Source organism: Python bivittatus, unplaced genomic scaffold (assembly GCF_059951505.1).
Source record: "Python bivittatus isolate LINGU-HERP-01145 unplaced genomic scaffold, Pbiv_v1 ctg000020_np1212, whole genome shotgun sequence".
NCBI classification, from domain to species: Eukaryota; Metazoa; Chordata; class Lepidosauria; order Squamata; family Pythonidae; genus Python; species Python bivittatus.
In genome coordinates, this window is record NW_028277030.1 from 112,197,591 (window position 1) to 112,224,649 (window position 27,059).

The 27,059-nt window shown below is 40.0% G+C and overlaps 1 protein-coding gene across 3 annotated transcripts in view; it reads left to right on the top strand.

Moving 5' to 3' along the window:
• The window catches only part of PTPN14 (protein tyrosine phosphatase non-receptor type 14), a 161,378-nt gene that overhangs the window by 51,433 nt on the left and 82,886 nt on the right, over nt 1–27,059 (top strand). For all 3 annotated transcript variants that reach the window (XM_088146732.1, XM_088146725.1, XM_088146728.1), the window contains exons 2-3: nt 2,168–2,492; nt 6,844–7,013. In XM_088146732.1, the coding sequence (XP_088002858.1) occupies nt 2,319–2,492; nt 6,844–7,013 (344 nt within the window). In that variant the 5' untranslated portion in view covers nt 2,168–2,318. The remainder of the gene's footprint in view (nt 1–2,167; nt 2,493–6,843; nt 7,014–27,059) is intronic.

Genomic DNA, 27,059 nt, shown 5'->3' on the forward strand with positions numbered 1-27,059 from the left:
GTCTGGCAGAAGGGGCATGTTGCAGACTCCACCAGTCAAAGAATTATGACTGGTGGGATCTAGGAAGAGGCCTTTTTTGCCGTGGCCCCCGCTCTGTGGAACAACCTACCTCCCGAGGTAGGGTGTGCCCCCACTCTGATGGCCTTCAAGAAAAGTGTGAAATCCTGGCTATGCCAGATCACATGGGGGCCCATACCAGTGGAAGTGGCTTGCGGGGTAATTGATGTTACTCCCCTGTCATCTTGAATGTTTTTTAGTTTTTATGTATAGGGCTTGTTTCTGTAGTTTGACTTTTTAATTAATTGATTAATTTTAATTAATGAATGGGTGTATTTATTTTTTAACTGTTTGTGGCTTTTACTTCTATTGTGAGCTCCCAGAGTCACCCACTGGGGGAGATGGGCGGCATACAAATTTAATAAACAAACAAGCAAACAAACTGAGTAAAGAATGGACTGTGCTCACGACTCTGTCCTTCCATCCTTCTGCTCCACGTAATCAGGTGGAGACCTGAAGAGGAGCTGTGTTTCTAATCATCTTGAATGTTGGTACAGTCCTCCATGTGATCTGGAAACCTATTTCATTAGAGTCCTGGATCACAAAGACAGCCTATTCTCATTCAAGCTAATCTGAGTGCATGTCCCCTTTAGACCTCCATCTGAACATAGGGCACTCAGAGGGAATAAAGTTCAGCGCTGTTTGTGAGACTCCATTCTCTACCCAGTTGGATCCCTTTATCTAAACAGGACTAGGTTCCTCTCTGCCATAGCTCCAACTGTGGGAAAAATTTAGAACAGTTATTTCTTTCCCATAAATTGCAATCAGAAAAACAACAGATCTGACAATAAGAGAGGGAAAATGCAGTCATGTCTTATTTTCTTAGCTGCTGGTCTGATGCTAGGGCATTAGAAATATTGGAACCTCTGGCAGCAGTATACTCCAGCTGGGGAACAGGAGTGGCTACTACCAGTGGAATCCTAAACAGTTTCCTCAGAAGTAGGATTTATTATAGTAATGGAGGCTAGAAACATGTGTTGCATTGCACCCATAACTTATTGGCCTATATACTTGTCTTCAATTTTGTTTAGTCTCTGTGGGTGCAGATTTTAAAAGAAAACCCAACAGCTTTCCTGCCTTTTGTTTCCCACCGGTGAAACTACTTGAAGATATTACGTGGAGCAGGAAACTACAAGAGCAGTTTCTTCTTGTCTTCCCCATGATTTGCCTAAATAGCAAAGTTAATTTCAATATTATGCAGATGAGATTGCTTGGGGATGTACTGTGGTAACCCTGTATTATTTGATTGATTGATTGATTTAAAAAGACTTATATAGCTACTCATGTGGTAATAACAACCTTGGGCGGCACATAAAACAGTCAATACATCAACCACCCCCAACAATTAGAATGAAAAATCTATAAAAACTCTTGGCACTCTGGGGAGTGTTCTCTCATACATCCACATACCATCTTAGTTGTTTTCAGCCTCATTCTACCCCAGTGATTGTGTTAGAACTCTTATTTTAAGAAATGAATTAGCTTTTGGAATCTTCTTTCTGTATGATAAAACCTTTTGGCTTTCCACAACTAAATGTTCCTAAGAAGGAGACCTCTTGAGAAATGCTCCAGAGTTAATTCCTACTGTCATCAGCATTAATAATAATTGAAAGTTATTATAGATATGTGTCAGTGCTAATTATGGTTAAGGCTACTTTTGGTGCCATGTTTTCCACTTCACACTGTACTAACTTCAGTTAACCTCCAGTGGAAAAGGCCAAGGAGTATTCAACCAGGTTATGAGAATGCTTGCATCCCCAAGATGGAATTCTGTTTGCAAACCACAATTGATGCAAACAGCCTGGCAGTCTTTCTAATCCTGTTTTCAATTTCTATCCTTCTGCCTTAGCGGTATGTTTCTTTTCTCTAGTCCAGAACTGAAGAAGGAAATTAGTAGTAGTAGACAGCGAGTTCAAAGAGAACATGCTGGACATGTACCCATACCGTGTTTCTTCAAAGAAAATTGTTGTTTGTGGGTTTGGCCAGATGAATTTTTTGGGATCCAAGGCCATTGGTCTGAACTATGTTTGAGAGCCAACAGCTGTTACTACCCCAAGGAAAAATTCCTTCCCCATGGAAATTAACCACACTCTGCATTGCTGTTTTTCAGGGTATTGCTGTGGTATCTACCTTTGGCATGGGCAACCTTTTGCAGACCTGGAGGAGAAGAGCTGGAAGTAGAGGAACAGCATTCAAAGCTTCCTTACTAAGAAGACCCAAGGTGTGAGAAGGAGAAGGATAGCTTCTTTAGCCTAGCAGTCATGCCTTTTGGGCTGAAATTGCGAAGGACACGGCGCTATAATGTCCGAAGCAAGAACTGTTTCATGACCCGGATTCGATTATTGGACAACAGCGTGATTGAGTGCACACTGTCTGTGGAGAGCACTGGGCAAGAATGCTTGGAGGCCGTGGCTCAGAGGCTGGAATTACCAGAGGTAAGGGTAACCCAGGAAAAGACCATCTGTCACTTGCCGCTTGGTGTATTTTTAGCTCAGGCTGTTTGCTGTTTGGAATCTGTTTATTAGAATCGTGTTATTCTTGGAATTGGTCCGATCTTATCACTGAATGGAACTTTGGCAAATGTATCTTGCTTACACAAACGGCAGGGCAGTCTATTACCTACAGTTTGGATTATGATTCAGTGTTATTTCCTGTCAGGACAAAACTCTAACTAATGTGCAAAGGAACATCTTTCTTTTTGTCCATAAGCAAAAAGCTGCTTTACTTTTGGAGTGGATAACAGTACATCCACATTCACACGTGACATCAGACCACTTTTGTAAATGGGGGTGGTTATACCTAGGAAATATGTGTCGGTTTTGCTGGAAGAAGTGCCTTAAAGTCCATTTTTTTTCTTCTGTTTCATTAAACAGCCCATGACAGGTAAGGCTGATCCTAGCAATACAGTCTGGTATGTGTTTAGAAAGTCAGCCAATTGTCACTGAAGTATTTTGGAGTTTCAGTGTGAATCTCAATTCACTGCTGTCACAAAACTCTTCACAAGTCAGATTTTATTGCCCCAAGAGCCTGGAGCACAATAACTATGCTTCCTCTTAAGGGAAGAATGGTGCCTCTTTACTTCAGCCACAGAGCTGGAAATCAGTGTTTGAAATTTAGTGACAAATTGCTGAATAACTGGTGTGATTTCCCACCAAGTTTTAAAAAAAGGTGTATGAATGTTATCGTTGGCTTTATTTCAAAAATAAACATAAAGAAGGAGAAAAATCAGACTGAAAATCCTGCTCCTGCTTTCTGGTAAAGTAATTATGTCAGTACCTTCTACCCACCCCTGCAGCCCCCAGCCATCTACTTTTGTTTTAAGCAAGAGGTTGCTCCAGCAGCATCGGTGGGGGGCAGCCCCACCCCTGTAGTTGAGTCACAACATTGCATGCCCCCATGTGTGCCTTGTCATTCTGACAAAAGCAGCAAGTTCCGTAGGAGTTGTGGAAGTGCTCTTGACTGAAAATAAATAAAATAAAATAAAATAAAAATGGCCTGCACCTGCTTTAAAGGATATCCCAATTACCCTGGACGCTTTCTGTTGGGTGCAAAAGTTCATGAGTGAAATTGGCCCACTCTGAGGAATAGCGTAAATTGTACCCCAAGGGAGCAAGCAGATTTTTCAGTCATTAACTAAAATAAAAGTACAAAGTTTATCTTACTCTTTATGGAATTGCCTCTGTGCTAAATGGCCATTTGTAACTATGTTTCCCCCATGAAATACCTGTGGGAGTGTATTCTATAGAATTTGGATGGATACCAACTCTTTATTTCAGAACATGAACCAGCAATACCACTATTTCCGTCAGGATTGACTGTATTTCTGTACATCGTAGATGCACTCTTTGAATTATGTATATTTTATTTATTATATTAAAAATATTTTATTAACACCCTGCATCCAACTGATTCCAAAGCAATGAGCAGCAAGGGTAAATAATCAGTTATTGCTTTCGTAAAATACTAAAATACCACAACTGTATAATAGCATGAATATGATTGCACTAAATACTAAGGTTTTTTTTTTTTTTTTTAATGAAAATGCCTAGGAAAATGAAAATGACTGAAATTGCTGCCAAGCAAATGATTATATAGGTGCTGAGTCCATCTTTTTAGGGAAGGTAGTACATTCCTCAATCAGAACACTAATAGTCCCCTTCAACTCTGATAGAGAAGAGCTTCTCATACCACAAGGCACTTTGGTACGGGGAGAGAGACACCTTCAAACATCTGGATCCCCGGTTATTTAAAGCTTGTATTTCTGCCTTGAATTAGGACATATACAATCCTTGAAGTATGGTGTTAACATGAATAAGGCTGATTCTGCCAGTTAAATCCGTAGTGGTTCTGTTCTGTGTTTTTGACCTCCAAGGGCAGCCCCATAACCCTGTATTATGCACTACCAGACAGGTATGAGAAATTGATTTTCACAGCCAGGAACAGTTAACAACTGGTGAATTAGTGAAAACTTATTTTAAAAATTGCTTTGGGCCACTGAGATTACCTGAGGTTCTAGTGCCCAGGCTGGATCTAGGAGTGTCTTCAAGTTACAGTCTTGCTATTTGAATGGGTGTGCATCTCCGCCCATACTAACTGAAACACAAGAACGCTGGACAAAGGATGATCATCCCCACAGGGCCTCTTTCTTCTCAAAATTTACTTTCATTTTATTGGCCCTAATCCGGCTCATGACTGAATCCAAGCAGAGGCTCATTGTTCAGTCTCACCTAACTCGATGACAAAGAGAAAGAGCAGCATACAGGCTCCAAATTAATCTCTCTCCAAAATTTGGATGTTCATGTACATATTGAAAAGAGAGAATCATGCAAAGGTAGTTACTGTAGACACCAGCAAATGCCTTCACCACCTCAAGCTAGCTTTCCAGAACCCAGCTCTGCATGTGGGAGTGCCACTGTGCTTTATTCCACGGAGTTGGGCCAAGATGTTTCAGTGGTATGAAACTGCTAAGAATAGAATATTTTGATCTTGCAATTTGGCCAGAAAGGGGGTGGCTGATAACAAGTTTCCATTAAGTTTCTTCTGGGGCTGTATGCCATCAGCTGCTGTGATTCTAAAGAAGATTCTTCTTTGCTGAACAATAGCCCTGCATGAGGCCCGGTTCTCTTTATAGGTGGTGCTAAAGTATAAAGAATTGACTCCAGTTATTTAAATTCCTTCATTAGGAAGATAATAGAAATAAATGCTATTGTTCTTATGGGACAGATAAGAGAGTGAGGACCTTCTCTTTCTCTTTCTCTCTCTTTGTCTCTCACCTTGTAAATTTTTGTAAGCAGCATAGATGGGCAGTTGATTACTGCCTATCAATCTGCTTTTGGAAGGGGTAAGGTTTTGACATCATTTAAGATCAAGTCATGGACTTTTGCTAATCCAGATAATGGTTGGTCAACGTTCTTTGCTATCTTTAATTCTGATTTTTCTTTTTTAAAAAATGAGCAAGACCCAAGGAAAAATCAGAATTATATATAATAAGCCAGGAATGATGACTAAAAACATGATAAAATAGCTGGCATGCAGCTCCTGGAACTCATTTCATCTCTAAGCTCTTGCAGTTTTGATCTGATAATTCAGTTAGCCAGTTAAGATACGGGTTAATGTAGAATGAGCTACATGGCATTCCTGCATTCCACAGAGGCCAAATCCTCCACCACAGACTGGTGTAGTCATCACAAAAATGTTTGAAGGTACACAAGGAGCAACTTTCTTTACAACCACTATTGCTTGCCAGGCACCAAGAATTTATATTCATTCATTCTTTCTTGGAATGCTGGACAAGCTTCAGATAATAAATTTTGTTTTTGTTAGTTTGCTTCTGGAATCTCTTCTGATTACTTTTGTATTACTGTACTTTACTACATTTTTTAAAAAGCTATCAAAACCTGCTGCTGTTTAAAAACTGTTTTTAATTACTCTATAGCTCTAGCTTTCTTCCAACTGATGTAAGTTTAAACCACATGCAATTTTGGATAATTCGCATAATTTTATTACAGCTGATACAGGAAACTTGGATTCTGATTGATACATGTAATAATGTTTATTGTTATGCTTGTTTTTACTTTCCCTCACAAATAATTTCCGAACCATATTTTTACTGAGATCTGTGCCATTTGATGTTGAGAAGGAAATGCAGCTCCAGGAGATTTAAATTAAAAGTGATCCAGGAATATTTAAAATATATCAGATCTCATTTCTGGTAAAATTAGTTGCTGAGTCCACCAATTGTTTTATCTTGCATTTTTCTATACATCCACCCCAGAAATATTTCTCAGATCTGATATCAATTATATTGGTGAGCCCTAAACCAAGACATTTTCAGCCAAGGAATAATTGAAATTTCCTGAAATTTCCCTTTAATAACTCTCTGAGAGGCCTCAACGTCCTTTTTTTTTTTTTACCTTAACCTATTTCAGTTAAGGCATTGAACTGGCCACATACTTTAATTATTTGACCTTTTTAATGTACATTTCAAATAGTTTTATCTGATTTGTGATGATGGCCTATTTTAGTCTTGCTGTTATAAAGATACAGTTGTTTTCTTCTTTCTTTTTTTTCTTTAAAAAAAAAGATCTGTGAATTCATTCCCCAATTTGTATAGTAACAATTGGAAAGCATATTGGGTGGAAAAATGAAGCACGTGGGTATTAGCTGCCTCAATATTAATATACTCAAGTATAAATATAAGGGAGAGGGAAAAACAGAAAGTTTTATTTTTTGTAAACATGACCAGAGAATAATTTTTTCTTTGTTTTTAAACTTCTTTTCCTCTAGACACACTATTTTGGCCTTTGGTTTCACAACAAGAGCCAGCAAGTGCGATGGGTGGAACTGGAGAAGCCTTTGAAAAAGCAGCTGGACAAGTTTGCCAGCGAGTCTTTGCTTTTCTTTGGGGTCATGTTTTATGTGCCCAGTGTTGCCCTGCTGCAGCACGAAGTCACAAGGTATCTGTAACAAAGTTTCTTGACTTTTCTTCATAGCTGTGAATATTTTCTTGTTGAAGATATGTCCCCTAGAAGCCATGAATTGCAATTCAGAATTTTGCCTTAGTAATGTATTTCCTCTCTTCTCTGATATGGATTTTCCCTTTTCTTGTTATCTTTTACCCATAGGTTAGCATTTAACAGGGCTACCTGTATAGCAAGGGTTAATCAGGTTCCTGCCTAATATGGATTTACAGATTGTCTTCAAACTGAGGTTTGAAAACCATGGTTTGCAGGAAGCCAACTCTGCATAGTGCAAGGCAGTACAGATAATACTGGGGTATTCTACTGTGTTTGAAGACCCTCCATGTTTCTTTCTGGCCCAACATGTTCTTGTACTATTGTATGCCATTCTAAACTGACATACAGGATTGAATTATATATTATTTTAAAACAATACTTTTATTTCCTTGGAATTAATATAAAGAATTTGGGACATATAATTAAGAAAGTCCAATATATAAGCCTGTAGACCTATGTAGGAGAATGCCTTTGCATTTGTGACTATAAATTAACAGAATAACTAAAGGGTTAAATGAGAAAATCTGCTGGAATTTTATTTATATCTGCCTATGAATAATAATCCAAACTGCCTTGTTTTTTCTGCCTGTTTGATAGGACACATAACACAATTCCTCCCTTCCCTATCTCTAGAAGATCTCTAAATGAATAATTCTGCAGATGAATTGACTCAAGCATTTTTTGTTCTCTTCATGGGAATCTGTTCTCTTCGGCGGAATCACTGCTGAACATTAAAATTGCATGGTAGCCCTGAAAATAGCAGCTCCCCTCACCACTGAGTTCTAGTAATGATAGCAGCATAAGGCATGCAGTAGTGGTGACAAGCCTCGCATCCTGTCCCCGACAAGGAAGCAGCTGCCTGATTCTGTTTTCCCTGCCGAGAAACTTGCCCTTGCAAGTTCTTGCTATTATCTCAGGTTTGTGCAGTAGCATGCCAGCCACCCTACTTTGAAGAGGTATTGCATCATAGGTGCCTGCTCTTGCTAGTATACTAAGAATGCCGTTACTTATATGCCATTATTGCAGTTATGGCAACTTCTGGTGGAACCCTTCTAATTGAAGTTGTATCCTGTGGTGGGAGATAGGACTTGGGACATTGCTGTCACTTATGATTTTGTACAGGATTCCTATATGACTCAGGAAGGGTCAGTAATCTATTCTGGTCCAGGGTGCCATTGAATGAACTTGTGCAAAGGCTCATGGGCCCTCATACTTCATGCCAGTTCCCCAAAATCTTGTGATGAAATGGTGGCAGTGCCTTTTCGAGGTCCAGTTAGATATACTGGTGCAATAACAACTGTATCGATAACCCCTATTGCAGTCCTATACAATTCTAGCATAGGAAGGCTTTGTCTGAAAACATCTTCAGTCTGTCAGGAACTGGACAGTCTTTCATCTTCTGTGTGAAACTGCTGAGTGAAGACATTGGTAAATTTGGATTGCAAATTATCCAGCTTGATCTCTTGTTTTTATCTGATTCTAGAAAGAGAATAGATATGTTAAACTGTAGGGCTGTGCACATTTCAGTGATTCTGAAGAGGTGCTTTGGACCTAGCACAAGCCTAGCACCTCTGCTGTTCATCAAAACAACTGGTCTTCTTCAGTCTTCTGTGCGAATGCGAAAACAAGCTTTTCTTTTTTAATTCCATACCTATGATAATTTTTGAAGTATGCACAGCCTTATCAAACTGCTCACTGACAGCTGTGACAGACTGTATGGAGCGAAGGAAAGTGAAGGGTAATCCTGACAAGATGAAAACGCTGCTAGTAGATAGGTGAGATGACTTGGCTTTAGATGTGCCACTTCTGTTGGATGGAGTTGCACTCCTCTTGAAATTGCAGATGTCTAGCATGAGGTGGCATTTCTGCTAGACTCTTAGGAAGTGGAGAAATTGTGAGGTGCACCTTCCTGCAGTGTTCCAGTCATTCATTCTCTAGTTACCTGGTTGTAAGATCTTCATGTGGTTTATAGGGAGCTATCTCTAAAAAACAGGTTGGTGTAAAAAGCAACACTTAGATTGATGGTATGAGCTAGGCTTTTTTGGCATGCTAAAACTGTTATTTCTTCTCATTATCCGTTCAGTCTAAAAGCTTTGCACCTGGGTATCTTAAAGACTCCTTTCTTCCCCAGATAATTTCTCATGTGCTCTGATAGTTATTTGAGGTCGATTTGGATGCCTGACCTAATAAAACTAGTCAGGCAGGCCTAAAGCTGAGATGTCTCTCTGTGCAGTGTCCCATATATGGAATGCTATGCCCCATTGCCTCTGTATTCTATTGGCATGTTTCTTTTTTAAAAAAAGCATTGGATTCTGCTATTGCCCATTTTGCAGTTACTGATTTTGACGCTTTATGTTTTGTTTCTTTGATGTTGGTTTTGTACTGGTACCACGATTGTATCAGAGAAAGAGGGGGAATATTGCTAACTGCTGTAAGAGGGGGAAACTTCCAAGTTTGAGAGACAGGAACAGCATCATTCATAATCACTTTAAAATATTCTCAATCACTTTGCCTGAAAAATATGGTGTACTATACAGTTCTGTGAAGAAGAAGTAGCATTTTTTGGATTTTCTGAGGTTTTATATATCTTCGCAACAGAGCTTCATGTAGGTCCTACTAATATATAAAGGCAGGCTGAGTGAACAAATAATACTACAAGTTAGTGTTTGTTTTCTTTATGTTGTAAACAAAGTTATCCAACACATGATGTTCCAGTGTGAAAAAGAAATGAGTTTTCTTGCTTCAGTCCATTCAATTAAAAGGGCAGCTAGGGCCAGTTGTGTGGATATTTCATGAAACAATAAAAGTTGATTTGGGCTGGCCTTACCCTATGTAAATCTCACAAACTGTGCCTTCATTCATCACACAGAAGTTCTTACGACATAGATTGTAGAGGTATATCATGGCTCACTTAAAAAAAAAGAATTGTAGAGCATTTAAATATAATTGAATTATTTCAAAAGCTCTGGGACTGCACCAATCCAAACTCAGAGACAAAGTCTTGAAATGGAGATGATTTGGGACAATAGTAAATTTTCCCAAGAATGGCTGTCATGTTGCCATCAGTCCAAGAATTTAGCTTAAAATCATCCAAGAAGTCACAAGACCTTGGAACACAATCCAGGAATGGCCTCTCTCTCATCTTGGTATGATTTCATCACAAAAGTGCACTAAGGAAAAATGAAATTAATGGGAAAATAGTAGTGCAGAAGGCATTGCTCACTAAGAACTCTGATGCTCATCTCAAATTTGCTAAAAGGTGCCTGGATGATCCTCTTATTCTTTGTGATAGAAACTAAACTCTGTGATGGAAACTAAACCCACAATAAGAAACACGTAGGTGGTAGGGTCATGATCTGGGGATCCTTTTCTGCTTTAGAATTTCAGCAACTTGCCATCATTGAAGGAATCATGAACTCTGTGTATCAAGAATTGTACAGGAGAGTACCAAGCCACCTGTCTGTCAGCTGAAGTTAAACTGCAATTGCATTGTACAGTGCTCCCAAACATACAAATACATTTACAAGAAAATATATAAAGAAGAATAATTTGCTCTGCCTTGGATTCTGACTAGGGAGGGTAGGCTGAGATGCCTGGAGGACTGTCTGGTGGTGTGATCTAGGATGAGTTTCAACCAGTGACTCCTGAGGAAGTGGACACGGTTCTTTGTGCTCTCAGCTCTACCACTTGCTTACTGAATCCGGGTCTCCCCTGGGTTATGAAAGTGGCCAGGGAGGTGACCCACAGTTGGGTCCATGCGGTAGTGGCAGCCTCTTTGACAGAGAGGGTAATACCTCCAGCCTTGAAAGAGGCAGTAGTGTACCCCCTCCTCAAGAGGCTGTCCTTCAACCCAATGGTCTTCAATAACTATTGACTAGTCTCTCACCTTCCCTTTCTGGGGAAGTTGTTGAGAAGGTCGTCTGCCTGCAGCTGAAGAGAATCATGGAGGAAACGGATTAGCTAGATCTATTTCAGTCAGGTTTCAGGCCAGGATTTAGTGCTGAGACAGCCCTGGTTGTGCTTGTAGATGACCTATGGCAGAGCTGGGATGCTGGTGGGACATCCATTCTTATGCTTCTTGATCTCTCATTGACTTTTGATATAATCAAACATGGTGAGCCAACTCTCTGGGTTGGGGATTGGGGGTACTGTTTTACAGTGGATCTGTTTCTTTCTCTGGGGCTGGCTTCAGTTGGTATTGGTTTGAGGGGGAGAGATCACTCCTGGAGGGTTCTATTCTCTCTCCCCTACTTTTCAACATCTACATGCTGGGTGAGGTCATCTGCCAGTTTGGGGTTTGGTATCTTCAGCATGCTGATGATATTCAATTACATGTTTCAATCCTGGGCTGGCCAAGTGAGGCTGTTAAGGTTTTGTCCTAGTGCTTGGAGGCTACGTGGGTTTGGATGGGGAAGAATTGTCTCTGACTCAGTCGTACCAGGACTGAGTAGCTGTGGGTGTTTGGGCTGCCCAGATATGGGGATATTTCATCTCTGACTTTGGATGGGGTGGCACTTCCACATTCAAGGGTGATACAGAACTTAGAGGTCCTCCTGGACTCACAGCTCCTTCTTAATGAGCAGGTGACAGCTGTGGCTGGAAGGGCCTTTGCACAGCTTCATCTGGTGTTCCAGTTGTGCCCTTTCCTAGATTGAGGGTCCGTTCAGATAGTCACTCATGCCCTAGTTAGTTCACAGCTTCACTACTGCAATTGTCTCTACATAAGGCCACCCTAAGTCCACCCAGGAGCTTCAACTGGTCCAGAATGCAGTGGTGCGGGCAATTATGGGGATGCCTCAGTATACCCATGTAACACCTCTGCTTCACAAGCTGCACTGGTTGCCAGTTTGCTTCTGGGTCCAATTCAAGGCTGGTTGTTACCTATAAATCTCTACATAACATGGGGCCTGGTTACTTGAGGGACCGCCTGTCTCCCATAGCATCTGTCTGGCCAATTCAATCTGGCAGGGTTGGCACACTCGGGGTTCCTTCAGTTAAGCAATACTATCTGTTAGGTCCCTGGAAGCAAACATTCTCTGTCACAGCACCTGCCCTCTGGAATGAGGCTCTCCCCGAGATCCAAATGGCTCCTACCCTGCTGGAGTTTGAAGGAGCCTGAAAACCTGGCTCTTCACCCAGGTCTTTGGTGAGGATGACTGAAGCCTTCTTTTAACCTAGGTTGGTTTATTTCATTTCTACCCATCCAGTTTGTTATCCTGACTTAACAATTGTTGATAAGAAAGACAAAAAAGTCTGGATAGTGGACATTGCAATACCTGTGGAGACAGCAGAATAGAAGAGAAAGAACTGGAGAAAATAAAATATAAAGACCTGCAAATAGAAGTAGAACGACTATGGCAAAAGAAAGCAAAGATAGTACCAATAGTTATAGGCTTCTTAGGTGCAATCCCAAAACATCTGGAGTACCACTTGAAGACCATCGGCATTGACAAAATCACCATCAGTCAATTGCAAAAGGCAGCTTTACTTGGAACAGCTTATATCCTATGTCAATACCTTTCATGCCATCAAACAATATCTGCCTATCCCAGGTCCTTGGGAAGGAATCGATAGGTGGATAAAAGTGCCAAATCCAGTCTAAACATCTGGCTGACTGTGCGACGAACAATAATATCATCAGTATTTTGAAATGACCAAGTTAAAATCCAGACTTGTTACAGGACCTAAAACAAGCAATTCTGCTAGAAAACCCCAAATATTACTGAGCCAAAGCAATTTGTCATGGAGGAATAGGCCACGATTCTTACACAGCAATGTGAGAGGCTGATTACTAATTACAGGAAGCATCAGATTGCAATTATTACAGCTAAAGGTGGTACAATCAGTTACTGACTTTAAGGACATACTTATTTTTTTCACATTGGCACATCACATAATGAATGTAACAAAGATAAAACTTTGGTGTTATTTGTTCCCTCAGATTTTCTTTCTATATCTGCAGGGTTTACACTAAGCTCTGATAATGTTCACTTCATTCTGATAACATTCACAGTTATGCAAAAATTCAGAAAATCTGAAAGAGGGAGAATATTTTTTCACTGAACGATAATTGTCAGTCTGGAAGTTGCACAAACTTGTTTGTCTCTTAGTATTTTGAAGTGGCTCTGAATTGCACATTTCACTCATCTGTCTTGTGAATTCCATTTTATCTGCATTTTCCTTGCCAGCCTCATTGTTCATGTCTCTAATCAGGATTGATTTTCCCAGAATTATCATTTCCTCCCTGAACATTCAAAGCAAAGTAAGATAAAGTGAGGAATTTGTAATGTGCTCCATGTTCTGTCATTGTTTACATATTAGCACCCGGTTCTCATCCTGTGATTCTAACTTTCCTGAAAAGTGAAGCAGGATGACGATCTGTTTTGCAGTGGTAACAGGGAATATAAATCAAAAAAGAAAAACAGACACATTCCCCCCCACTCCCTGTTTTCCTGCAAGGAAAAAGTCACTCATAGTTTCCTCAAACATTTCAGTTCACCTTTGCCTTGGTCTTTATACCTCTTACATGCTTTCAAACAGCTGCAGTGGAAGATCATTATTGTTATGGCTTTTTAAAGAAATGCATTCAAGATTGTGTGGATGAAGGGATGATCCTTCCCCTTCCCCTTCCCCTTCCCCTTCCCCTTCCCCTTCCCTATTATTAATTTACTAAATCTGTAGCCCATCTTTTCAGGAGCTCAAGGCTATGTATGTAGCTCTCTCTTCCTAGTTTTCCTCACAACAACAGCTGTGTGAGGTGCATTGGGCTGAGAGTGGTTGGCCTCAAATCACCCTGTGAGCTTCCATGGATGAAGGTAGATTAGAACTTAGGTCACCTTACTTCTTAGTTTGACATCTTAACCACCATATTACACTGAGGTCAAGTGGGGTGTTCTAGGTTTCTTTCATTCAGCAATATTGCCTCTGAAGTAGTCTGTTAGCTTCTTACATGCTATGAACAGGGCCACAGGAGAAAGTGTGTGGACTGTGGAATTGGTCCGATGGATATGCCTGTCTGATACCTGACAATAAGCATCTCTTTCATACATAGTGGTAGACTATACACACAGTACTCACATACTCTCTCACACACACATATTGACATCTTACTCAGGGAGAATGATTTGAAGCAGCATCTTTCCAATGAACTTTTTCACTCTTCTGTAAGGAAAGTCAAGCAGAAGTCTGGAGAATCACCTCTACAAGGAAGGAGATGGAAGGGGATTGGAAGAGGAGAAACATCATTACTCTTGGATCTGACACATTGACTGTGGTCCAAATAGGCTGACGTTTTCCCCATCCCTAGCATCTGAAGCTCCCATCCAACCCTGTGATTCTAACTATTGTTTCTAAATGAATATCTGATTAAATTAGGTAACCTACTTTTTCAGTCTGCCTTTGTGAAAACAACAATCAGTGGTGTGAAATTATGATGGCTGTTCCAAGTGTTTTTCTTTTCAGACTTACTCATAAATTTTCTGTTTTTGTTGGAGGAGAATAAATACTGCTGTATTTTTCAGAACTGAAAGTAGGGCTCATGTTACATTAAACATGTTAATAGAAAAGGATTTTAATTGCATTATGAAACATGCCAAAAAAACAGTAGGGTATTCTTAATAACAACCAAATGTGTGTAATACAGCATTCATACTGCTTTGATGGAAACTGCCTAGTAGATTCTCCCTTTCTAATATGGGTAATATGGAAAGGAAATTACTACTATTATTTATTTATAATATTATTTAAATTATTTATAATTTATTTATTATGAATATTTACCAAGGTGTGGTACAAATCAGAAAAAAAGCACAGCAGTTACAGAATTTCATCCAAGAAAGTTAGTTCACAGATTAACAGCCAGTTATTAAAACAAAAAAAAGCTAAACATAGCAAGCATGCATATTTAAACATTGCCCTGCAATGCAACCAAGCAGGTATATATCCATAATTAAAATAAAATAAAATAGGTATGAATGTAGGAACTGTCAAGGTTAATGAAGGTAAGTTGGTATAACTAGGACCTATATTAACCAAAATGAATTAACTAACTTATCAAAAGAAAAGTCTTTCAGCCCCTTGTAAAGACCACCACACTTTCACAAAGTTGGAGGGAAGGGGGGAGCTGATTTCAGAGTCCTTGAACCAGGTCTCTAGATAATGCTACCCTGGAGTGAGAAATAGAAACAAAGTCCTGCTCAAAAGAATGTACGAGCAAATAAAATTGTAGGGAGAAATAAGAGCAGGCAGATCCTGGCGGGGTTGTGGCCAGAGGGCTCTAAACACAAACACCATTAGTTTAAAATGGGCTCTGGTTCAAATAAGAAGCCAGTGGGGAACCCTGCAGTGTAATGTGACATAAGAACAGTATAGAAGATCTGGAACAGCCCAAAACGGCCCTGTTCTGAACTGAGATCAGGGGATGGAGATTGGAATTGGAGCGACCTGCCAGGAGAGTAGTCTAGGTGTGAAACATCTATGGCAGTCTCCTCTGTCTGGTTCCTCTGAAAGTTTGCCCAATACAGTGAGCCCAAACACTCACTGTAGCAATAAAATCCCACAAACTCAGCTATCACCAATCAAGCCTTGCAACCAAGGCTGCAAGAAGAGGAAGCAGCGGTGATTTGGGAGTCCCAGAGACAAATATGGGGATGGCACATCAGGCCGAGGCATGGCAGTCTCCTTTCTTGCAGTAGAATTGTGTGTGTGGCTGCTTTTTCACTTCAGTGAAGCACTTTACAGCATGAAGGAGATGTGGTGCACCTTACTCGGGTGAAAAGACAGCATGATGTGCCACAACTTCAATCAGCTTTTGCAATAGATTGAAGAGACTTCAGTACAGCACATATGCAAAAAAATTCCTTCAGCTACTGGAAGTGCCAGTCAAATGTGAAAGTGGCCTTGGAGCAATGGGAATTATAAGCAGCATGGCTGCTTTACTGTTAGGGGGCTACAGCATCAAGGGGATGCTTTGATTGAGCCTCGCTTAAAACAAATGCCCCCTCAAAGATGAAAGAATTTTCCGCATGCGTGCTGCAACAAAAGTTTCTACAGAGTGGTTGGGTTGTTTGTAGTGGGTGGTGTTTTGGGGAGTGCTGCTGATGTGTTGGGTTTAATGTTGTGCTTTTAGATTCTTTTCATTATTCTGGATTCTTTTAGAGAGTCAGAAATCTATCTCGTGGCCTTCAGAATGACAACGCCTTCAAGGCCACAATTCTATGTTCATAAAATAAATTGCTGAGGATTGTAACTTTTTCTCCCTGCTGACTTCCTCCAGTGAATAGAGAGCTTGTTCTCATTGTTGATTGAAAAATGAGTTATTTATGCCCGAAACTTTAAGATGCCATTAATATTTTATTAGGTTGTCAGATTTGAGGGAAAATGGCTTTTTAATGCATTTTGTAGAGATACAGGCAGGCTATTGGAAACCTTTCAATGGCAATCTCCTACAAAAGGCAAGAAATTCCTTTCTGCAGCATCAGTCTGTAGAGAATTTGTCCATCCGTCCATCCATCCATCCATCCATCCTGCAGTTTTGATTTTCTTGTGAATCATCCAAGCCCACCTAACTCCATTCTATAAACTGTATTTATAAACCATTTTACAGTTGCATACACCATTCATAGGTTTGTAGGATTTGATTTATATTATACCTGTATATCAGATTTGTAGCCTAACCTGTCTCTGAAGTTCAAAGCGTACTAGAATGGGGGGTGACCACATAAGGCTCAGAAAGAGTGAAGTGTGCAGGCATTGAATTCAATGTCCTGATCAATAGTTGCAAATTCTGTGGGTTTCATGTGAAAGTGTCAAATAGGAGAAGCAGAAGGAGGCAAATGATATTTGACACAGAAGGATTCTCATGGTTTTGAAGAAAAGAAATAACATAGAAAAGCAGCAATTTATTGGACTCTGGCAATGGTCTTACATGGCAAATGAAGCAAGGTAGGTGGGGGTCTGTGATGGGTGATGGGGGCTGGACAGCAAGACAAATAGGGATGGTTAAAATGGAGATTCTTTGTAATGGAAGGCATGTGCGAGGAGGATACTGGAATGGAGGATCAAGGTTATCAGGAGGGAGGGGGAGCATTCCTGGAGAGGTTACAGAGCAAGTACTTCCTCAGCCCACAGCAGGACCATGAGAAGGAAGAAGCTGAGACTGGCCCCTCCCTAGAGTCTCATGGGGTATATCCACTAGTTGCTTTAGCATAGGTTTAGTGTGGCGAGATTCTGTCTATTAGGTGCAAGCTAATAAAGGAACTATACTAGACAGGACTGCCTCATTGTCGTTCTTGGGCTGGGCCTGACATTCTTGGACACTAAAGATTTCATAGGCAGGAAATCTATGGAGGTAGCCAGAAGCTGTGGGTTAAATCACAGAAAGGAAGGCATACCAACATATACGGGAGGAGGATAACAGGTATAAAGGACTGAAGGATATTAAGGATTTAGGTATACACCAAAGTTCCTGAAGTCTGTGTTGCTCATGCAAGGTTCAGATCAAGTAGGAGACCCTTTAAACATATTCCTTCCATGAAGTATTCAGTGACCTGTCTGGGTGGGCCCAAGGACTCAATCTATATCCCTGAAAGGTTTGCAGAGATTCCCAAGAATTTGTCATCCGAATTTCAGTGCTCTCCACGTAGGGGGCCTGTATAAAGATCCAGCAGCTAGTGAGAGGACCAGGGTTTGGAAGTATTTTTTTCCTATTTTAAGATTTTCTCTATTCATTCATGAAATACATATCCTGCTTCAAGATTGCATAATATTCCCTCTTCCAATATGCTACCCATAATTGCATCCTTATAAGAGTAGATTAGGGTGAGGGAGATTAACAATCTCAGAATCACCCAGTGAGCTTCCATAGCAAAGGATGGACTTGACCTTGTGTCTCCCCTGTCCTAACCCAACCGTCTAATAAACACAGATTACACTATTGTTTGCTTATTTATTCTGGCTTCAGCTTTCTACTATATGTTGCCAAAAGGGCATTTCCAATTTTCTTTCTCTTCTGTCTTCCTTCTTTGGTTTGGCTAACTTTAGAGTAAAGGTTTTGGATTAAATGGATGCACTTTGGCTTCTGTCTGTGACATCTTCCTGCTCAAGAGTCTGGCAAGTAGGCAGCAGTCAAATGAGTATAAATACATACAATTAATTAATTAAATCAATGCAGTCTCCTTGCAACTTAATCAATAGCTCTTACCATTTGGTTTCAGAAGCCGCCTAAATGAAATCAGTGCATATCATCCGAATGAATGAATGTTTTCTGTGATTGTTTTATACTATCAGTTGATTCAAGTTTGTATACATGTGTGCATATGTTATTTTTAAGCATGAACTTGCCCAAAGGGAAACTTAACTTGGCAGTTTTTAAGATCTGCTCTCATATGCTGCTCCCAAATGCACCCAAAAGTTAACAGAGTTTTATTTTTCTGCTGCAAATGAAATAAAAAGCAAATTTTCCATTAGACTTCAGATGTCTGGAGAATAAAGTGGACTGTAAATGAACAAACTCTGAAAAGTATAGCTTAAGGGGATTTATGAAATGTTCATAGTTTCTACTGGAACATAAAACTAGTGATAACAGCACTGCTTGTCAAACAAAAGTAAGCCTTAGAGGCAAGCAAAATATTATGTAGTGAGATCAAAATGTTTAAAGAGTGATGGTTTATTTAGAGCAGTGTTTTTCAAACTTGGCAACTTTAAGATGTGTGGACTTCAGTTCCCAGAATTCTGGGAATTGAAGTCCATATATCTTAAAGTTGCCAAGTTTGAAAAACACTGATTTAGAGCTCCCTCCTTGAAAGCTGCAATTCTAAACACACCCACTTATACATATTTACTTCTGAGTAAATATGTATAAGATTGCAAAGCATGTCTTCCTGCGCTAGAAGGTTACATTCCCAGGATGCCTATGGCTAGATGGTATAAGGTCTGGCTTTTCCTCTGCTTACCCAGACTATGTCCACATCTACTACTTCTCCTGAGCTATTAACCTGCAGGTCTACTGAATGTGGGAGCTAGGTTCAAGTCTATGAAATCTAGAGCCTTCTGCTCTTTCAGATCTGTCTTACGTGATAATTCATCAGTAGTCAAAAAAATTGGCAAAAGCCTTAGGTAGACAACCTGAAATAAAGTTATACTCTGGTTGCTTTGTTCTGCATTGAAGACCCAATTTATTGCAATAAAGGTTGCTAAAATCTACTTACTTCACTGCCACCTGAATCATATCCCATTTTGGTTGGACAAGAGCAGAGCAAAAAAAAAAATAAAAAGGGGAAAAAAAGCTTCCTGCTTTCGTGGCATTGTGGTTACTTTCCTTCTGCATTAAATGTGAATAACTCGAAATGATCAGAAAAAGTTTTAGTGGGGCAAGCAAGAAAGACTTCCTTCTGCTGGCTGCTTATTCAAACTCTTTCTCCAATGTTGGATTCATAATGGAAAAGAAAAGGCTGTTTAACTTTAGCTTTTAACTGCAGAACTATATACAAATAAACATACAGAGTGGATTATCAGTGCTATCTGGAAAGCAAAAACATTGTGATAGTTTAATACAGTTTGAAATTAGATATGCCATTTCCCCAAAAGCAGTTTTTGTAGATAATTTTAAAGCAGTTCAGTAAAAAAGAGAACCAGTTTGGTCTAGTGGTGAATTCTAGTCCCACCTTAGGCATGAAAGTCAGCTGGGTAACTTTTGGCCAGTCGCTTTCTCTCAGCCCACAATGTCAGGCTCTGGTGACAAGCCAGTCGGTCAATTCCTGTTGCAGCCAATGGATCAACATTTGGTTGATCCGAAAAAGTGGACCCTGCACCTGTGGGAAAACACTAGGAAGAAAAAAAAAATTAAAGCAGTTCAGTAATAAACATGATGATGATGATGATGATGATAATTTAAAAAATTAAAGGTATATGCCACCCATCTCCTAGCAAATCTGGGTGGTTTACAAATTGTTAAAAACGTTTAAAACAGAAAACAAAGCAGAAAAGAGCAGAGATGGCAGAGATAGCAAACCTGGATGGGAACAAAAAAAAAAAAAAGAAAAGGGGGCTTCAATCACGCTCATCAAAGGCCTGGCGTGTGTGATTGAAGCCACATCTGCAGGATCTTTTGAAACACCAGTAGGGTGGGGACCATTCAGATCTCAGGAGGATCCTCGTTCCAGAGGGCAGGAGCTGCTACAGAGAAGGTGCGCTTCTGGGGAATTGTTTAATTGAAGGAACTTGAAGCGTGCTAACCCTGCCAGGCAGATACTATGGGAGAATTGCCTCTGTGTGTAGACACACTTCTAGAATAGGAATAGGAATTCCCAAACTCAGTTTATACAAACTTAGTGCTACACTTACATGCCTATTAGAGGTCTAATTTTGAGCACGTCCTCCTTCTGATCTGTTTGAGAGAGTAAGATTGGAAGCTTCTCCATCCAGGTTTAAAGTAACTGAATTTGTCATATCCAAATTAAGAACTATAACTAGATAAATTGTGGCTTATTGGGACAAATTGTAATCAAATATTTGATCATTATTTTTAAATATACTGTAGTTTAAATTAACACTTTTTCTTCTGGCATAACAAACTGTGGCTAGTTTATGTTTAGAAGCAAGTAATTCCCAGCTCCTCTGCTGCTCATAGGATGGGGAACATTGAGTCCTTCTGGCTTGAACAAGTTTGCTTAAAATAGTAAATTACATTGTAGCATCACATCTTAATTGGACTATAGAGATGGGGGAATTTTCTGGTGGGTTCTTCGCATAAACTGAAATAGTGGATTTTTTCCACTGAAAAAAATTAGAGGCATCTTATTCCCAAATCATCCACTTTAGCATGTGCTCATATCAACTCTATATTGTTATGAAAGTAAGAATTTTATGGATCTTTGACCAGCTGATAAGTACTGTTAATCCCTAGCTGGGAAAGGTTTTACAGGTAGTCCTTGGTTAACTACGGTAATTGGGACTGGAATTTTCATTGCTAAGCAAGGCAGTTGTAAAGTGCAATGTCACATGACTGCATTGATTAGTAATGGCAGTCCCAGCATTCCCCATTGATGTCATTAAGCAAGGATTGCAGGTCATTAAGTGAGTCCCAGGTGGCTCACAGGCAGGCAGTAAGTAAGTTATCATAGCAACATGTTTCTGCCAGGGAAGTGGGACTGTGACGCAGGCCTTGTTGCTTACTTGCAGCCTCATTACAAGCAAATCTTGTTCCTCGTTGGTTGTCCTGTTTAATACATCTGGTGGAGAAAGGATCAGAGGAAGTCCTGATTTTGGATTCCTACTTTCAGAAATTAGATTTACTTGACCTAGGCTGACAATGAAGGCATGTTAAGTATTAAGAAGATATTAAGTGTTAAGAAATGCTATTTAGTAGGGTGCACGTGGCTTCAGCTTCTAAATGACAGCATTTGACAAAGAACTTGTTGGATTGAATCCAATTATTTATATTTCACTTTTATATCTCAAATTACCCAAACTTCCAGTGCTTTGCCATTTATATGGGAATTCTTTATATGAATTCTTAGTTTCATTCCATGTTATCTGAGTTCTATAAAAGTGGAGCCCTTATTGTTTAAGTCGTAACATCTAAATGTTACGACTTACTGTCTTACGGGATTGTGTTGTGCTATGTACTCTATTTATAGCCCGAATCTTTGCCAGGGAATTAGAATAGATCCCAAGATTTCTAGAAGCAATCATCCCATGTTTAAATTACAAAGGAGGCTAAATATTAAAAAGTGTGCTGTTTCCTTACATTTCATTCCTCTTTCATAAATTTTCCCTTAATGCTTCAAAAAATTACCTTTTTTATCTGGAGACCAATTTATTATCTAATTAAATGAGACTTCTTTTCCCTCTGCCCCTATATAGCTTATTTTTAATAATCCAATAAATGTAACTCTGAACATAAGTCTGATGTCCCATTTCCTAATTTGAAAACAATGTTATAGTGCAGGTGACTCTAAATTGGGATTTAGTTAACAGCCTGTTGATCTACAAGTCACAAAAGAATTCCATTCACTTGCCCAGACCTGTGGCATTTCAGTACAGATTGGTGCTATAATGAGCTATAAACACATACCTGAACTGGGCAGCTGGTACAAAGATGTTAGTTTTATGTAACCCCCTTTTGAGGATTGACCAACATTTGCTAAAGGGCATCTGTATAAAGCTCTGGATCATGAATACTGTGAAACTTTCTTTTAAGTAAGCATTCTTCGAAACAGTTCTAATACTGTAATGAAAAGGGAAATGTTGGTCCACTTCCTTTTTTCTTAAAAAAAAAAAAAAGCTGCTTAAGGCAGTTGACCAAGTACCCCTACAGTTTCCTACAATACAGAATATTGTTGTGTTGCCTTAATCAGAATGTGAAGGTGTGGCCTCTTGGCAGAGTGAGAATGAACCTCTGTCTTTCAGGCTTCCTTCTCCTTTCATGTTCCTTCTCCAAGTATGTCTGGGGATTCCAAGTCTTCTTTGTTTGGTGTTTCCTTTGAACTACCAGAACTACAGTTCATGCTCACCTAACAAACTAGGATTGTTTCTGCTTTTCAGAGGAAGTGAAAAAAAACATCATTTGCTCCTTAGGATGAAATGTCTATCTATGACTCACCTGAAACTGGAAAGAAAGCTGGCAGGGAGGGAATGAAGGGAGCAATGCAAGACTAAGCCCCCTCAACACCTTGTTCTTATAGTGCCAAACCTTGGTTTACAGAAACCTTCTTGGTGAGGGAAAAAAAAAACATAGAGGAGGCAATGATGGAATGAACTGGAAAATGCTATGTCCTCCCTCCCCTAAAAAGGATATTTAGTCATATTAAAAATGGAGAAACATAATGCACTTCTTTATTTCTACTAAATTAGAGTCAAAAGCTCAACACTGGGTCTGGAGCAAAACCACTGACATAATGAACTACGCTTGTTTTGGGAGCCTACTTGTTCATTTATTTGTTAAATGTCCATTCCAACTTTTCTTGCAGGGGCATAACGTAGGAACATGCAGCTTTCTCCTTCATTTTTTCCCCCACAGTGCCAGTCCTATGACATAGGTTGCACTTAGGAACAGTGACTAGCTTAAATTCACCCTGTGAGCTTCTGTGGCTGAGAGTAGATTGGAACCTCAATCTACTGCCTTAACCACCACACTGCACTGGCATTCATTCTTATGGCTTAAGCAACTTCTGTTTTCTCTCCAGCTCTTTTGGATTTAAATGGAAAACTTGTCATTCCTCCAAGGTTGTTTCATTTCAGAGATGGTGCATGCTCTGTGTAATGGTATAGCTTTTGCAGCTTAGATGATATCAACCCTACTATAGAGGTAAACCATTTTATAGAAATCTGTTCTTCTGGACTCCCTAACGTTTTGTTCTAGCTAACTCCTGAGATGCATTTAGCATGACGTGCAGGATCCAGCTTGACCATTAACCTGGCTGAATACCAGAGAAATCTTCAAATTGTTGACTCCCATTGCTTCCATGTGTAATTCAAGCTCCTTTCCCCTCACACTATAATAGTTAACAGCATGCCCCTTTCTGGGCAAGCAGAAGCATATTTTCAGATGACTCAGTTGGTGTTGGTGGAACAATTAAACTCTATTATGGTGAGCTACATTTCAAATCATGTGAGAGATTCTGCCCCTTAATCTACTACTGCCAAGCTGGAGGATAATAAGTACTTCAAGTCATTTAATAGCAGTTACCTGATTGTGCATAAACTGACCTGTCACCAGCCTGAAAGGGTCAGCAAGATAGTCAGCTTCCATTATGTGAACCTCAGTTATTCAAAACTCCTTTCCAAGTGAAGGTGAAGAAGTTCTTCTTGGTAACAAGGAGCATATTCAGAAGATTTTTAAAAGCCAGAATGTTTTAATTTGCTTCCACTTCGCATCTCCTAAAGTAACCAGACCTTCTGTCCCTGGTTTGTATAGAATTCTATCAAAACCAAATGAGTGGTGTCTTCCTCTCTAACAAGCCAGAGTCATAAATAAAGATCACATTCTGACATATTCTGGCTTGTTAAGAGAAGAGATAGCACCAGGTTTTGTTTTATGAAGAGAATCTCCCTGGATTGTTTAATTTTCCTGGGTGATAGGAAGAGATACACTGGAGCATTAGGATTCTTGTTCCTGATATTGTTACTTTCTATGACATCCCAACCAGCCTCCAAGTGTGGTTATGCTCAATATGATTGTAGGAACATATTTGGAGTAGAAGCTGGTGTTCTAATAGTTAAAATAAGATAACTACAACATACATGGAATTCACCCCCCCACCCATGTTAATGATTCTGTGGCTGCCACCAAGAGGAAGAATATGTGTAGACACGTTTTAATGTATGGGCAGAAACACTTTCCCTTTAAAATTCTGTTTTGACATGGCATTGATGTGACACTGTGAGCAGTAACTACCATTGGGTAATATACAGCATAATGGTTGTGCTTGTTGATGAACTGTAGTGGAGTTGGGATAGAGGTGGTACAGCCACCTCGGTGGTCTTTGATCTCTCAGCAGCTTTTCATACCATCAACCATAGTACCCTTTTGGGCCACTTTGGGGACTGGGAGTAGAAGGCACTGTTTCATGTTTCTTCTCCTTTCTCTGTGGCCAATTGGCATTGACAGGGTGAGAGATTGTGTCTGTGGCCCCTAACTTGTGGGGTGCTCACTCTCCCCATTTCTTTTAACATGTACATGAAACTGCTGGTGAGGTCACCCATCAGTATGGGGTCAGGTATTGTCAATATACTGATGTTACCTAATTATATACCTTGACCCCAGGCCAACCAAGGGATACCATCAAAGTCCTGACCTACTGCCTAGAGGCTATGCAGTCCTAGATGAGGAGGAACAGACTCAGGGTCAATCCTGACGAGACCAAGTGCCTTTGTTTGTTTGTCCCCATTGGTTCTGGGGACATCCCATCATTAGTCTTGAATGAATTGCACTACCCATGTGAGACTGGTATGCATTGTGGGGCCCTCTTGGGTTCAGAGATCCTGCTTGAAGAATAGGTGGCAACCTTTGCACAGGTTCACCTGGTGCACCAGTTGTGGCTATTGCTGGACTTGGAGACCCATTAGACAGTAATTCATGCCTTGAGCACCTCTCAGCTGGACTACTGTAACATGCTGTATGTGAGGCTGCCCTTGAAGACCACTCAAAGCTACAGCTGGTCCAGAATACAGTGGTGTAGGTAGTGGTGGGCATGTCATGGTACACACAGATGTCCCTGCTGCTTTGTGAAGTGCACTGTTTCCCAGTGGGCTTCTGGGTGCAACTCATGTCATGCTGGTCATCACCTATAGAGCCCTTCATGGCGTAGGACTTGGCTACTTGAGAAGTTACCTGTCTGTGTGCGTTTCTGCCCATCTGATGAGGTCAGCTAGAGTGAGCACGCTCTCAGTCCCATCAATTAAGCAAAGTCACTGTGCAGGACCCAGGAAGCCTGCTTTCTGGGTGGTGGTTCCCGCCCTCTGGAATGATATCCCCCTGGAGATCCATACTGCTTACACCTTACTGATTTTTCGCAACTTGTTAAAAAACGGGTGGTTCTTCCAGGCCTTGGGCCAGGATAGTGATTGAGCCCTTTTAGGTTTTTTGGCATCCTTTTGATCTTTCTGTGTTAGGGTTTGGTTGTATTCCCTTTTCTTTGGTATATGATGTTTTCTTCTCTATTATTTTTAAATTGTCAGCTGCCTGGAGTCATCCTGGAGTCAGGCAGCCTCAAAACTGAAAGATTAAATTAAAATTAAATAATGTTACATAGTGGTAAAGTATTGGATATGGACTGGAGAGAATCAGGTTCAAGTCCACCCTCAGCCATGGAAGCTCACTAGATGGTTTTGGGCCACTCACTCTCAGTCCAACCCACCTCACAGCATTGTTGCGAAGAGGGAACAGTACCTACGCCACCTTGAGCCCCTGATTGAAAGGTATGCTATAAATCTAACAAATAGGCACAAACACATTTTTGAAATTAATTTGTTCCTTTAATGAAATATATACTCTGCCTTTCCTTACAAAAGTTCAAAGGGAGAGATAACAGCTATCAAATATAGTAAAAGCAAAAACCATTGTAGGAAACAAAGCAGCAGATGAATGGTTGCAGTAGCAGCAATAAAATATAAACTCCTAAAAAGCAACCATGAGTAGCAATATCTAGGTAGCAATTTATGCTAGGAGTGAGGTAGAGTACGTATGTATTGTGGATATTTTACTATCTGTACATGTAAATATACATCTGTACATTGATGTGCATTAAGAAAGTCCTATTCTGAGCACAATTTTAGTCTGGAGCAAACTATTCATCTTCCCTGTTGTTCACTTATATAAGATGGGACAAGCTCCTTCCACAAGCATTTTCATTTCTCTTAATTCATTTCAGCTGCCCCCCCCCCTGCTTTTAATTGTACTTTTCTGGGTCTTGGGCAAGCCTAATCAGTGGGATTGATATCCTGAAAACCTCTGTGGTTTTTTATGCTGTCACCTTGCCCCCAGTTTATCATTTCAGTTCAGTGGAGGTTTTTTCAACAAAGCCTTTGAGAAACAGGACTGAAGTAAGGGTCAAATGAGATGATTGCAGAAATATTTAGTACTGCTATTGTCATCTATAGTAGTAATAGTAATTGTAGTGTGAAATGTTATTTAAAAATAGACATTTCTGGTATTATGCTGAATAATTCTCTGGTATTTGGGTTAAATTATAAGTAGTTCAAAAAGGGAGCTCCGTGTGTTTCTAAATTGCTCTTGGTCTCCCTTGTAATTTGCTCAGTTAATTCACACATCCAAGGACAGAAGGAAGGACTAGGTTGAAACTCATCTTCCCTTTAGTTGCAGAACTACATGCTTTTCAAAATTCTACATTTTATCTTTAGACATTTTAATAAATGCCTCTTTTATTCTGTTGTTTTTTAATCGAAACCAGAAGAGGTACAGTTCACACTGTTACCAATAGGAGTGAATAGCTTTTTTAGAAGCCCTAAGTTTAGGGGTTAGAAGAA